Source organism: Podarcis bocagei (genome assembly GCF_964188305.1).
Source record: "Podarcis bocagei genome assembly, chromosome: 7".
NCBI lineage: Eukaryota > Metazoa > Chordata > Lepidosauria > Squamata > Lacertidae > Podarcis > Podarcis bocagei.
In genome coordinates, this window is record NC_138132.1 from 89405728 (window position 1) to 89419176 (window position 13449).

Genomic DNA, 13449 nt, shown 5'->3' on the forward strand with positions numbered 1-13449 from the left:
TCTTGGTCCAGAAGAGAAAAAACTCCCATATCCACAAACTGGGCAATGCATTTGCAGGACCAATGAAAATGCTGCAAAAGAGTGAGCAGGTTTTTGAGGTTTCTAGAGCTGTTCATGAACCTGAATGTTAAGCCAAACTCTGAATGTTGGGAGTTTTCCCTGAGATTATTTTTCACCTAATGTTGGCTGAAGTTGAAGGGGGGGGGGTTGCCAGGCAGTGGGTTGGCTGGGCCTGATGGGAGATGTAGTCCAAAATATCTGGAAGGGTATTAGATTGGGGGTGTCTGCTCTACCACTTGAGCTCTGGACACACAAAGTTCCAATTTCACACAATTGGAAAGGAACTGGAAACCTTCACTGCCGTCTGGGTATCTATTACAGACGGGCTTACAGTAGGAGTCCTCAGGTCTACGAGCCTTATAATTAAGTCTAGAAAAGAGAAGGTTGTGGCGAGCTCCAGTGTGACCAAGACAAAAAGTGTTCAATTTCTATTAAAAATTAAATTTTATGAACACGTGTGTGTCATTGATTGTCTTCACTGCGAGAGCTCCTCACTCACCCTCTTGAGGGGTGGTTTGACAGGGCTGTAGGCAAAATTGCCACTCTGGGTCTTTGTGGCCTCAGGACGGGTGGCTCGGCTCGTGGCTACCATCCCTGCGTACACTCTGACTCCATGTGTGGTTCCTACTAGTGGCTTATACCTCTCCTGTTGTGCGTGGTGGGTGTCTGTGCTGTGTGCATCCCATGGCAATAGTTGCTTCATAGCACTTGAATTCAGGACCACCCAGTGAAATTGGACTTGGAACAGAAGGGAGGAAGGACTTCTTCAAACATTGTCTTAACTGAACTCCTAACCATGTCCATTCAGAAGTAAGTCTGTTGAATTTAAGGAGCTTCCACTCAGGTAAGGGGTTAGGATTCCCACTATGGGAACTGAGGGTCACGCTATGGGATGACTATTGGCTTAGATGGCATTCAAGGGGGGGGTGGACAAATTTATACCATCTGTAACTCTCCACCATTTGTGTGCTGGGTTGGATGTTGAAATGAAGCTAAATGGTAACCTATGTGAGAATGGAATGCTGATTTTAAGAAACAGGTGCATATTTCTGGAAGCAAAGACTGTCAAAGGGGAGAATAATAAAACCCAAGATGGTGAAAACACTGCTGAACACTGCTGAGCGAAAATTACTAGACAAACAGCTGAAAGATTTAAGAGCTGTGTGAAATGTTAAAGGAGATTAGATCAGAGAAATATCAGACAAAAGAAATATCAGACAAAATAATGTGGGAAAGGTATTGATCCAGAACTGACTGAAAATGAAAAGGTAAAGGCAAAATGGACCACAGCAGACGTTGGAATGGAATGGACATCCACACAGCTGCCTGGAGGACTGGATCAGACAAAGGATGTTGTTGTGCCTCTGGGAGAAGTGAATGGAATTATGAACAAAAGCAACTGGAGATGACAGAGGCTGAGAGAAAAAGAAAAAGCTCCCAAGATTTTGGTGCCTGCCTTGGCAAAAGAATCTGAAAAGGGGGAGGGGGGAGGACTTTTCCTTTTTCCTTTAAACCAGGATACAGAATATGGCCAACAGGAAATGGGACTGAAATATATAATTGTGACATACATAATTGGCAGACACAGAATTAGAAGCCCTTCAGTTCTTTTTCTATCTTTTCTATGATTTTCCTTTTTCATTAACTCCAGATTTACATTTTGTTTTGTAATTTGAAGTTCTCTGTCTTGGCCAAAGGAAGATACAAGAAGGTGATGGACCGAGAATGAAGGGCCCTGCATGAAGGGCAGAGGAGAGAGGGTCTCCCAGGGTGGGAGGCCGGGGGAAGAGGGGGAAGCTCCCAGGAGAGAACTGAGAGGCTCACTCTTCTGTGTGCGAAATAAGGGTCAAGATTTAATTTTGATAAAAGGATTTGTAATTTTCTTTTGTTCATCTCTTCTTTCTCTTCTTTATTTCTTTCCTTTATTCCTTTTTCTATTTTTCTTTTGTAGATTAGTGTTATTTTTTTTTTTTTTGTATTTTATGTTGAAAACTTTGAATAAAAAATGATTTAAAAAAATCAATGGCTCTTCCCCGAGAATTATAGCTTTGTGAGATTTGAACTTGGAGTTTTGAACTGGGACTGCCCATCACTTTATAGTTACAGGTAGGTAGCCGTGTTGGTCTGCCATAGTCGAAACAAAATAAAAAAAATTCCTTCCAGTAGCACCTTAAAGGTAAAGGTACACCTGCCCGTTCGGGCCAGTCGTGTCCGACTCTAGGGTTGTGCGCTCATCTCACTTAAGAGGCCGGGGGCCAGCGCTGTCCAGAGACACTTCCGGGTCACGTGGCCAGCGTGACGAAGCTGCTCTGGCGAGCTAGCGCAGCACACGGAAACGCCGTTTACCTTCCCGCTATAAAGCGGTACCTATTTATCTACTTGCACTTAGGAGTGCTTTCGAACTGCTAGATGGGCAGGAGCTGGAACCTAAAGACGGGAGCTCACCCCGCCGCGGGGATTCAAACCGCCGACCATGCGATCGGCAAGTCCTAGGCACTGAGGTTTTACCCACAGCGCCACCCACGTCCCTTTTCCAGTAGCACCTTAGAGACCAACTAAGTTTGTTATTGGTATGAGCTTTCATGTGCCAGTATTGGGGGGGGGGGTGTTCATTTGCAAACCAGAAATTTAGGTTTACAAAAAGAAGATTAACACGTTCTGACACAACAAATCCACTTTCTTTTTAAAATTCTCCTTCAGTTGGGAAAATGGCAGAGAAATTGAACAAAAGGTATAAGATAAACAACTGATGAGTGGAAAGATGTATAACCTTCATGCAAGCAAATCAAGATGAATGTCCATTGGGCTATAATTTCCCTGCCAAAAAATCAGAATGCTTGCTCATTAAAGACGGGGTATCATCCAAGCTGCGTGCAAGTAAATCTAGGAACACAGGGAACTGTTTTATACTGTGAGTCCATTTAGCGCAGTATTGTAAACACTGATTGACAGCAGCTCTGCAAGATTTCAGGCAGGAGATTCTCCTGGGACCTTCTGCATGCAAAGCAGCCCTTCCCTAGGTAAAGGTAAAGGGACCCCTGACCATTAGGTCCAGTCGTGACCGACTCTGGGGTTGTGCGCTCATCTCACTCTATAGGCCGAGGGAGCTGGCATTTGTCCGCAGACAGCTTCCGGGTCATGTGGCCAGCATGACAAAGCTGCTTCTGGCGAACCAGAGCAGTGCACGGAAACGCGCTTTACCTTCCCGCCGGAGCGGTACCTATTTATCTACTTGCACTTTGACGTGCTTTCAAACTGCTAGGTTGGCAGGAGCAGGGACCGAGCAACAGCAGCTCACTCCATCGCGGGGATTAGAACCGCTGACCTGATCGGCAAGCCCAAGAAGCTCTGTGGTTTAACCCACACAGGGCCACCCACGTCCCTCAGCCCTTCCCTAATCTTGCTCAATAAACAGGCTGCCTGGAAGAGCCTCTCATTTTTCACTTCTTTGGCTTGCCCCTGTCTACAGGTTTGTTTCCAAATGTGTGGCTTGCGGCCAACAATCTTCACTTGCTTCTGACTCTGAGGAATCGCCCTGGACCAGTTTGCCAGGATATGGCTGATATTAAGGTCAGGGGGATGTAGGACATGGCATTTAAATTCTTGTTTAGGACAACAGTTGCGTTAGATGTAATAGGAAGGAGAGCTTCCTTCAAAGTCAGGCTGTTGCAGCTCCAGCAGGTGCTGCCTGGACAGCTGCTTCAAGCTACCACAAAGTGCGCAGCATTTTCTTATATCCTCACCATAACAGAGCTAATTATGTGGTGTATGGCAGCCTGGCCAAATGAATCATCTGTCAGCTGTGAAAGCAGATCCCAGAACGAAACCACTTTCACAAGGGGATTACAAAGCACAGGAAATACAGGTGATTACCAGCAGGTGCCTTTGATACCTACATCCGTCTCTTCCTCTGGCCCTTTGAAATGACTCTGATATGCTGCAATTAGGGATTGCTGGGAAGAGATGGAGGGTGGCTGCTGCCTTCCTCCTCTCCTCCTACTTTGTTTTGAAGTTGGGATCAAAGGGATTTGGAGTGTCTGGGGGGTCTGGAGAGGAAGGAAAAGTGAGGAAACGCTGCTATAAATAAGGCTGAACTCTCCAAGGTGAATGCTTAACTCCTTTAGGTGCGAAAGGCAATCAGTGCCTTATTCTGACAAGCAGCAATCCACAGGTTCAAAATACTGGGGTGAAGGATGTGTGTTGCTCAGTGACTTTTCCCCTAGGAAGGAGAGCGGAAGGTGCTTTGCTGTTTTCCAGGGAATATAGACAGTACTCTGAGTTGGGAATGGAGGTGAAGTTTCTGCTTGGGATCACTTGCCTCTGCTCCCCATTGACTGCTATGGTTCTTGACTTCAACACCATCAGGGGCTCAGCCGAAGTATCCAGCTCCAAAAAGGTGAGCGCTTTGGTGGGGGCTGTTTTTCAAGTAACATTTGCCAGTTAAGAGCTCCAGGATAATAAGTAACAGGTTACTCATTATCTCTGGACCCAAAAACTCTGCAGGCTATATAAAATGCTACAGACAGCTGCAAAATCTGCTTATCCAGCAATTGGAAGAAATAATAATAATAATGATGGTAATAATAATAATAAAATATATACTCTGCCCATCTGGCTGGGCTGCCCCAGCCACTCTGGGAGACTTCCAACACACTGTTCTGTAATCCTCTGACAATAGAAGACTGGTTTTGGGACGGAAGGTCCTCTATAGAAATTATTAAAATGATATAATTTAGAAGTGCATTGAATGAGCAACCAAGCATGCTTTTTTGGAATGATTGTTGCTATTTGTTATGTTCTGAAATGATTAATTTGATTTGTTATATTTCTATGCTGCTTTTCAGTCAAATGGATCCCAAAGTGGCTTACAAACAATAAATAACAATAACAAGTTAGAACATCACAAATACAGCATAAATCATATAATTAACAAATGATCACTGAAACAATTACAATCTCTAACACAGTTAACAAAGCAGCAACTAAAAAATAAGCTCAACAACTAAAAAGCAAGCCAAACATCACAATTAAAAGTAATATAATAAACAAAAATCAAGACACCATACATCACTATAATCCCTGCAAACTTGTAAATATACTTTTTTTACAAAGTTAGTAAGCTAAACAATTGTTCAGTTGAACATCAATTCCACTAGTTAATATTTTTTCAATTAAAAAAACATTTAAAAAAAATATATGGATGAGGTTAAGTTTGGCAGGAAATACCATTGCAGTCAGAACTTCCATATGCTGACCTGGAAGTTTAGTGGAACATATTTCTGACTCGGAAAAATCTAGACTGGGCTGGTACTGAGGGAGTTAGAAACTGATGTGGATTTATTGAATGCAGTGGTAGACTGAGAGCAGCCCCAAACTCTGGTGGCTCTGGCAAATTGCCTGTTATGATGCAACTGCTGTCTCCTGCCCCTTCCTTTGGTAGAAGGGAGCTTTCAGTGGCATAACTTGGGCTCCTGCTGGCTGTTAGATGAGTGCAGGTGTGAGGAACCTCTTACCCAGACTGTCCTCAACTGTGACTCCCATCAGCCCAAGCAAGCACAGGTAGCGTTCAGGGATGATGGGTTCAGTAAGATTTGGAGGGTCAAAGGTTCATACCTGAATTAGTGCTTGCTAACACAAAAAAAGTGTCTGGGCAGAGGGTGGGAGTAGAGTAAGCTTGTGGCTGATCAAGTTCCCCACCCTGGAAAATCTGAGAAAATTGGTGGCATCAGCTTTCCAACAGGTGATGAACTTTCATTCTCCACATCTTGTCTGGGCTGAAAACTATTCTAGTGGTACTTGAGCAGCTGAAACTTAACTTCCCTTTCAAAGAGCTGGAAGCCTCTCCATCGCTTTTAAACTACAGCCCTGAGGCAAAACTCCTTGTGCCCAACGCTCCCCCGGTAGGGTTGCCCAGCCTTTCCTTGGACAGGATTCCATCACCTCTCCATGCTGCCAGAGCTGTTTCCCTTCAATCCAGCTCGCAGTTTAAACTCATGACATCTTGCTCTAGATCCTCTTTGGATGTAAGGATCTAAGGAGCAATGAGCATTGCAGTTCTTTCCAAAGGCAAGCCTTCTGCTATGCACACAGAAAGAAGAACCTGAGTTGAAAATGAGGGCCAGCATTACACATTATGCTGCCTGTGATGGACACCAGAATAGCCTGGCTGGATCAAGCCAAAGGCTCATCTAGTCCAACATCCTGCTTTCACTGTGACCAACCAGATGCCCTGAAAGCAGGACACAAGAGCGTCAGCACTTGCCAGTGTGGTGTAGTGGTTAAGAGCGGTAGTCTCGTAATCTGGTGAACTGGGTTCGCGTCTCCGCTCCTCCACATGCAGCTGCTGGGTGACCTTGGGCCAGTCACACTTTTCTGAAGTCTCTCTGCCTCACTCACCTCACAGAGTGTTTTTTGTGGGGGAGGAAGGGAAAGGAGAATGTTAGCCGCTTTGAGACTCCTTTGGGTAGTGATAAAGCGGGATATCAAATCCAAACTCTTCTCTTCTTCTTCTTCTTCTTCTTCTTCTTCTTCTTCTTCTTCTTCTTCTTCTTCTTCTTCTTCTTCTCCTTCCCCCACGTGATGCTCAGCAACTGTTACTCAGAGGCATTTGCTGCCTCCAGCAGGGGAGGTAGAACTGAGCCATGGTGACCAGGTGGCACCCCTCCCCAATTCCACACGCGGAAGCAGACTGGACATGCAGTTGCAGACTGGGGTGGGGTGCAGGAGAAAACAAGCTATGTAGCAGACCTCTCTCTTTCCACCAACAGAGGAGGCCTAGCCAGCAGGTTTCGAAGGAACTGCCTGGCCCCAGCATTTGCTGCCCGAGGCGGTTCTCATTTGCAGACCTGGTTGAGACTGTATTGTAGCTCCATTTCTCTCTCTCTCTCTCTCTCTGGACCCTAACATGACTGTGTCCTTTTCTCCACAGAGTGCCCAATGCTTCACAGACAAAGACTGCCCAGCTGGGAAGTTCTGCAACAAGGCCTGGGAAGAGCTGCCCTTCTGCGCTGCTTGCCATGGGCTACGGAGGAGGTGCCAGCGCAACACCATGTGCTGCCCAGGGATGCTCTGCATAAATGGTAAGCAGTGGCTGGGGGAGGAGTATGTTAGGGGAGGAGTATGTTAGATGTTCCTTGTCTGCATTGTTTCCTAGCTAAAAACCACATTTAGATATGCTTTTATTTAATCCATAATTGTGCTTGTTTTGCTAAATTGTTGGGCTCCTTTGGGAGGAAGGGACAGAAATCTGAATAATGCTACTATAGATTGCATTTATTTACTTTCTCCAAGGAGCTCAAGGTGGTGTCCATGGTTCTACCTCTAGTCATTTATGGTAATCCCCAAAACAACAGTGTGAGGCAGGTTAGGCTAAGGGGCAGTGAATAATAGCCCATGGTCTTCCAGGTCCTAGTCTAACCACTGCACCACACTGGCTTTATTTTTGAATGGAACCTGAAAAATATTGGAGAAATATCTGCAGAGCAACTTGTAATGTAAGAAGTCCGTCTACTAATTACTGCTAAAGTCTGGTGGTGGAAGGAGTGTACATGATGGCCTGTGATGGTTCAAGCAGGAGAATCACTTGCGGGGGAGGGGCAATGAGTGAGGCAATTGTCTAAGGTTAGAATTCCCCATCAAGAGCGGAGATGCTCCACGCGGCCACATTATATAGCAGTAATGTGGGTCTTCAGAGGTTGTTGGGCTCCAGGACCATCAGTCCCAACCAAGCATGAGTAAAGGTTGGGAATGATGGACATTGTCTCCCAAGAGGGTTTGAAGGGCCACAGCCAAGCTTAGCTGCACCAGTGATAAAGAATTGGTAAGCTGTGCTTGATATGGTTGGGAAATGGGTACAGTGTCCTAATAAAGAGGGGGAAACCTACAATTCCAACTTAAGCTAGTCCAGGAGTTGCCAAACTTTTTGGACCAATGGGCACATTTTGGATTTTAAGAGATCTGGGCTACCAGTTACAAAATGGCTGTTGAGGGTGCATGACTTAACACAAAATCAGATGGACAACTTGACATCTTGTGGTTGGCATAAGGTTCTTAGAGGTGGCTCTGTCCTGCTCGTCCTGATTGTGGAAACCAAAAAATACTGTGGTTTTTTAATGTGTACCCACAGCTGATTAGATCTTGTTGCTGCCTAATGGCAAGAGGGAGCATTCCTCAGTACCAGGAAAAATATACCACACTCATGCTTACTTCACAGAAATTACTCAGAAGGTGCCACACATTTTGCTTCACCACACATCATGGTTGGGCTGGCACCCATTGGTTAACACAAATTCCATTTATACATCACTCATAAACATATCACACACACATTGACATGAGCAGATGTGCAGGCAACCACACAGAACAGAAGGCACTGGAATCCATTTGCATTTCTGGTCCCATCTGTCTCAGATGACTCAAGATTGCAGGCCCAGTCTCTAGCAGAACTTGGTGCCCTCCAGATTTTTTGGACCACAACTCCCATCAGCCCCAGCTAGCATGACCATATATGATGTTGTGCTTGATGGGGCTGCGCTGGCCAGGGTTGATGGGAATTGTAGTCCAAAACCCCTGCAGAGCACCAGATTTAGTCCCAGAACCAGGAATGGCTTTTGTCTAAGACCTTTTGTCCGAGAGCCAATGTGGTATAGCAGAGTGTCAGACTAGGACCTGGGAGAGACCAGGATTCAAATCCCCACTTGGGCATGAATCTCACTGGTTGATGTTGGGCCAGTCACTCACTCTCAGTCTGAGCCACCTGACAGGTGGGGGGATGAAATGAGGGGGAGAATCATGTAAGGCACCTTGAGCTCCATAGATGAAAAGGTGGGGTATAAATGGCAGGGGAGACCTTGAAAGAGCAGCTGCCAGTTGCAGGTAGAATAATGCCAGGCTAGATGGACCAGGGTTCTGACATGGTATGACAGCTTAAAAAATATATCACTATTCTCTTTCCACTCAGAAGTGTGCAGTCAGACTGAAAAGACGACTCTCGTTGAAGAAAAGAAGTGTGAGAAACAGGCTGGGTTGAGTTCAAAAGCCGCAGTCCAGTGCCTGGTTCCAGCAAGCAATGTCTTGAAGAAAGGAAATGCTCAAACACCAAACAACAAAGGTAAGAGAAGGAGAAGTGGCAACGGCTGTGCAGCTAGGAATAGGGATGGGTTGGCCTTGGGTACAGTGCTTGCCTCCTCCTGCCTGCAGGCAAAGGAAATTAGGTGACCCTTCAGATGAGTGTATGGGATGCTAGATATGGTTTACCTTCTTAAAGTTGGTTTGATAATCCTAATTTCTGGCCTTTCCTAGCATCTCTATTTAACTATATACCAGGCACGTCAAACTCCCAAGAGACTGCGATCTACTCAAAGTATAAAAAGACTGGCTGTGATCTACCCATTGTCATTGCCAGTAGTTGTTGAGCTTTTTTTGGGGGGGGGAGTTGTTGAGTTTTTTTAGGATTTGCAAGGTTGGTTTTAGGAGGAGTGCATTAAATCAATCGCTCAACTCACCTCCTAACTTACCAAACTCTGCTACCGATGCATGAAAATAAACCTATCGAAGCAGAAGCAGCAGCAGCAGCGTGGGAACATAGCGCGAGGGCAGGGCATGTCACAATCACTTTAGAGAGTAACAGGGAGATCACATACTAAACTACTGTGATCGACCTGGAACACCCCCGCGGTCGACAGGTAGATCGCAATCGACCTGTTGGACATGTCGGCTATATACAATCTGAAAGATGAGCCTATTTATTGCAGTCAGCAAAGACATTGGGTCAGAATTTCTGCATTCTCCATAGCTGGCCAGGGCAGCAAAAGGTCTGTATAGTAAAAATGGTAGGCAGTCAGTGGGCCTGTCAAATCTTGCTTATCACAGTTTCATCCTGCCCCCCCCCCCTCAGCAGCTCAGGATGCTTTTATGCCCACAACACCTGGTGAGGTAGGTTAAGGGAGGAGACTGGCATAGGGTCACCCAATGAGTGGAGACTTGAAGCCAGGTCTCCCCAGTCTTATATCCAATACAGGGAGCCTTGTACCACACTGGCTTGCAATGCAAGCTACTGAGCACTAGCAGAGAATCATGTAACTTGTAGAGTTAGAAGGGATCTCTGGGGGTCAACTATTCCAATCCCAGCAACGCAGGAGTGCTCGAGCCAGAACTAGGCGTGGGCCAAAGAGCAAAATGAAGACTATTCTTATTACAATTTATTACCTGCCTTTCTCTCTAAGAACCCAGGGCAGGTTACAACAATTAAAATACAATATTAAGAACAGCTTAAAGAACTTGCGACCACAGAAACAAGATGGTTCCTAAAAATATACATGTTGTGGGAAAAGTAAGTAAGTGCTTAAGAGACATTTTCTGAAAGCTGTCTAGTGAAGGTGCCTGATACAGCTCTGTGGGGAATCCCACAACTTGGGGCTGCCACAGAGGAGGCCCTCTCAGGACCATGCCACAAACTTCAGAGGCCTGTGGAACAACCCAGAGGACCCTCCGTGCTTATCTTGGCACCCGAGAGGGTCTGTGGGGAAGGAGGTCTCTTTCCAGTTAAGCTAGGCTGGAGGGTTAAGGGAAATAGAACATGAGAGCATAGCTTAGCAGGGCCAGCAGAATCAGAAGTTCCTTTAGTCTCTCACCCTTGCCAGTTTTCTCCTCTGGGCAGAGGGAGAAGGGCAGGTAAGCAAGGTAGAGGCAGTACCTGCTGCTGCTTCTCCTTGCTCCTATTTGCCCACCCATCCACCTAAGGAAGATCTCGCCACTCCCAGGGCCTTGGAAACTGCCCTCCCTAGCTGACCCCTGCCTGGCAATGGTCCTCTTGGGCTATGCATGCTGCACAGGTTAAGAGCTCTCAGTTGGATTTCAATTGTGCACCATTTCCCTGCAGTTGAAGAGGGCGAGAGTTGCCTCCGCACCTCCGACTGTGCTGCGGGGCTCTGCTGCGCTCGTCACTTCTGGGCCAAGATCTGCAAGCCTGTTCTCAAGGAGGGCCAGGTGTGCTCCAGACGAGGACAGAAGGATGGCTCTCAGGGACCCGAAATCTTCCAGCGGTGTGACTGTGGCCCAGGACTGTCTTGCCAACTGCCACTCAGTGGAGAGTCCCAGCGATCCCGCTTACGAGTCTGCTGGAGAAACTGACGTCACGTTTATCAGTCAGCTAATATCGGAGTCCTCATAAGCCAAAGATGAACTCCACCCAGTAGGAAATCTAAATCCCCAAACCACATATATTTGCCCTCCATACACTGCTGCTGCTACTTTGTAGGGTAGATAAATGGCTCCCTTCAGATGGGTTGTTGCTCTCCCTGGTGTGCGCCTTATTTTAGCTTTTGATACTTGAACTGGGCCTGTTTTAATCAAGAAGAGTCTTCAGTGTTGACACTCAAGGTGCTAGCCTTGGCCTTTTGTCTGGGATAGAGTAGCTCAAGAATCTCCTCTTCTATAAGCTTGACTTTTGGTGGCCCCACCATTGATGGGAGGTTGGGTTGGTGGGACAAGGGGTAGGGGAGCCCTTTTGATTGTGTCACCCGAATGACAGAATGATCTTCCCAGACATGTGCTTTTTAAGCAGGAGCATAATACGGTTCTGTTTCAGCAGTCATATTTTTAAGTGAAGACCTTTTGCGATTTATCGTTTCATTTTTTAAATCACTCCTGTGTACAAACATTGCAGTGATAGAAACTTGGTTATGAATATGTTGATAAAGACACTTGGCAGTAGAAAATTGTTGAGGGGTTGTGGCACATGGGCAAGAAGCTGTTGTATACTGCTGTAAACTGCTTTTTTATTTTTACAAAAGTGTTGTACAGTACAAATTTTATGAAATAAATTATCTGTGCATGGCAAGACAGGTGCAGCAGACTTTTAGATGACATGGAATGCATTTATCACTTGTGTGAAGCAAGGATGTGCTTCTATAAGCATGCTGGCTCCATTTCCTTTGGATTCAGCATGAACTCTAATTTTTCAAACTGACAAAGAGATGGGGTTAATAAAGGAGAAAACAAAATGAACACAAGACCTCTTGTATGTTGATGGAAGTGACTAGACTTCACCTACCTGTGAAAAACAAAAGGGTAGTACTAAGCCATGCAGGAAGGTTGTTGGTACCATAATACTCTGGTTTTTGGTTTCCATAATACTCTGGTTTCTCTTCACATCGAATAAATCTTTTGCCTTTTACCATAATGTGCTATGTAAAATCCAGTCCTTTTTGTTCTGTTTACATCTGTTGATTTGTTATTTGTCATGAGAGAAAAATAATTAAAAAAGAAAAAAGAAGTATATATCTCTGTCAAGTCAAAGGGACAGTTCTGACGCAGGCATTTAGTTGGCAGAACTTCCACATGTGGACACCAACTGAAACTTCCTTCAGCCCTGGCAATGGGCTGGCTTAGGTGGCACAGAGCAAGCCGTGTGTGGCATTCGGATGCTCAGGGTGGACACCAGAGCAAGGAAGCAATTAAGAGCTGCCAAGGAGGTCCATCAAGTAGGGCAAGTTTGGGAAACATGTTGCTGGACTACACCTCCCATCAGCCGCAGTCAGCACAGCCAACGAGCAGAGGATGCAAACTGCGGTCCAGCAACAGCAGGAGGGTCCTGTGGTCCCCACCCAGGAGCAGCTGCTGCCAGGCATTGGAAGGGACTCTCAAGGGTCATCTAGTACAAATCCCTGCAATGCAGGAACTACAGCTGAAGAATCCCTGGCAGATGGCCACCCAACCTCTGTTTAAAAACCTCCAAAGAAGGGGAGTCCACCACCTTCCAAGGTAGTCCGTTCCACTGTCAAACAGCTCTTACTGTTGGAAAGTTCCTCCTAGTGTTTAGCCGCCAGTGTGGTGTAGTGGTTAAGAGCGGTAGTCTCGTAATCTAGGGAACCGGGTTCGCGTCTCCGCTCCTCCACATGCAGCTGCTGGGTGACCTTGGGCCAGTCACACTTCTCTGAAGTCTCTCAGCCCCACTCACCTCACAGGGTGTTTGTTGTGGGGGAGGAAGGGAAAGGAGATTGTTAGCCACTTTGAGACTCCTTAGGGTAGTGATAAAGCGGGATATCAAATCCAAACTCTAGTTGGAATCTCCTTCCTTGTCATTTGAATCCACTGATTTGGGGCATTTTGAAAATGAAGTACAGTGGTGCCTCGCAAGACGAAATTAATTCGTTCCGCAAGTTTTTTCTTCTTGCGAGTTTTTCGTCTTGCGAAGCACGGTTTCCCATAGGAAAGCATTGAAAATCAATCAATGCGTTCCTATGGAGACCGTCCGGGGACAGAGGGGAAGCGCCACTCTGTCCCCTCTTTTGAAGCAAGGGGCTGCGGGGAGAAGATCGTTTTGCGAAGCAAGCCCATAGGGAAATTCGTCTTGCGAGACAACTCGAAAACGAAAAAACCTTTCGTTTT

At 46.1% G+C, this 13449-nt stretch overlaps 1 protein-coding gene across 1 annotated transcript; it reads left to right on the forward strand.

Moving 5' to 3' along the window:
• Positions 1 to 3475: 3475 nt before the first annotated feature.
• On the forward strand, positions 3476 to 13175 carry DKK4 (dickkopf WNT signaling pathway inhibitor 4). Its single transcript, XM_081203262.1, has 4 exons — positions 3476 to 4456; positions 6989 to 7139; positions 9020 to 9169; positions 10940 to 13175. Exons 1-4 carry the CDS (start codon positions 4346 to 4348, stop codon positions 11188 to 11190), a joined length of 663 nt encoding a protein of 220 aa, XP_081059388.1. The 5' UTR covers positions 3476 to 4345; the 3' UTR covers positions 11191 to 13175.
• Positions 13176 to 13449: the final 274 nt, after the last annotated feature.

Bases quoted from the DNA above. Each gene is read 5' to 3' on its own strand.
- DKK4 (XM_081203262.1), top strand. From the start codon at position 4,346: ATGGAGGTGAAGTTTCTGCTTGGGATCACTTGCCTCTGCTCCCCATTG. The intron at 4,457-6,988 runs GTGAGCGCTTTG...TTTTCTCCACAG, and splicing joins AAGTATCCAGCTCCAAAAAG to AGTGCCCAATGCTTCACAGA. The intron at 9,170-10,939 runs GTAAGAGAAGGA...ATTTCCCTGCAG, and splicing joins TCAAACACCAAACAACAAAG to TTGAAGAGGGCGAGAGTTGC.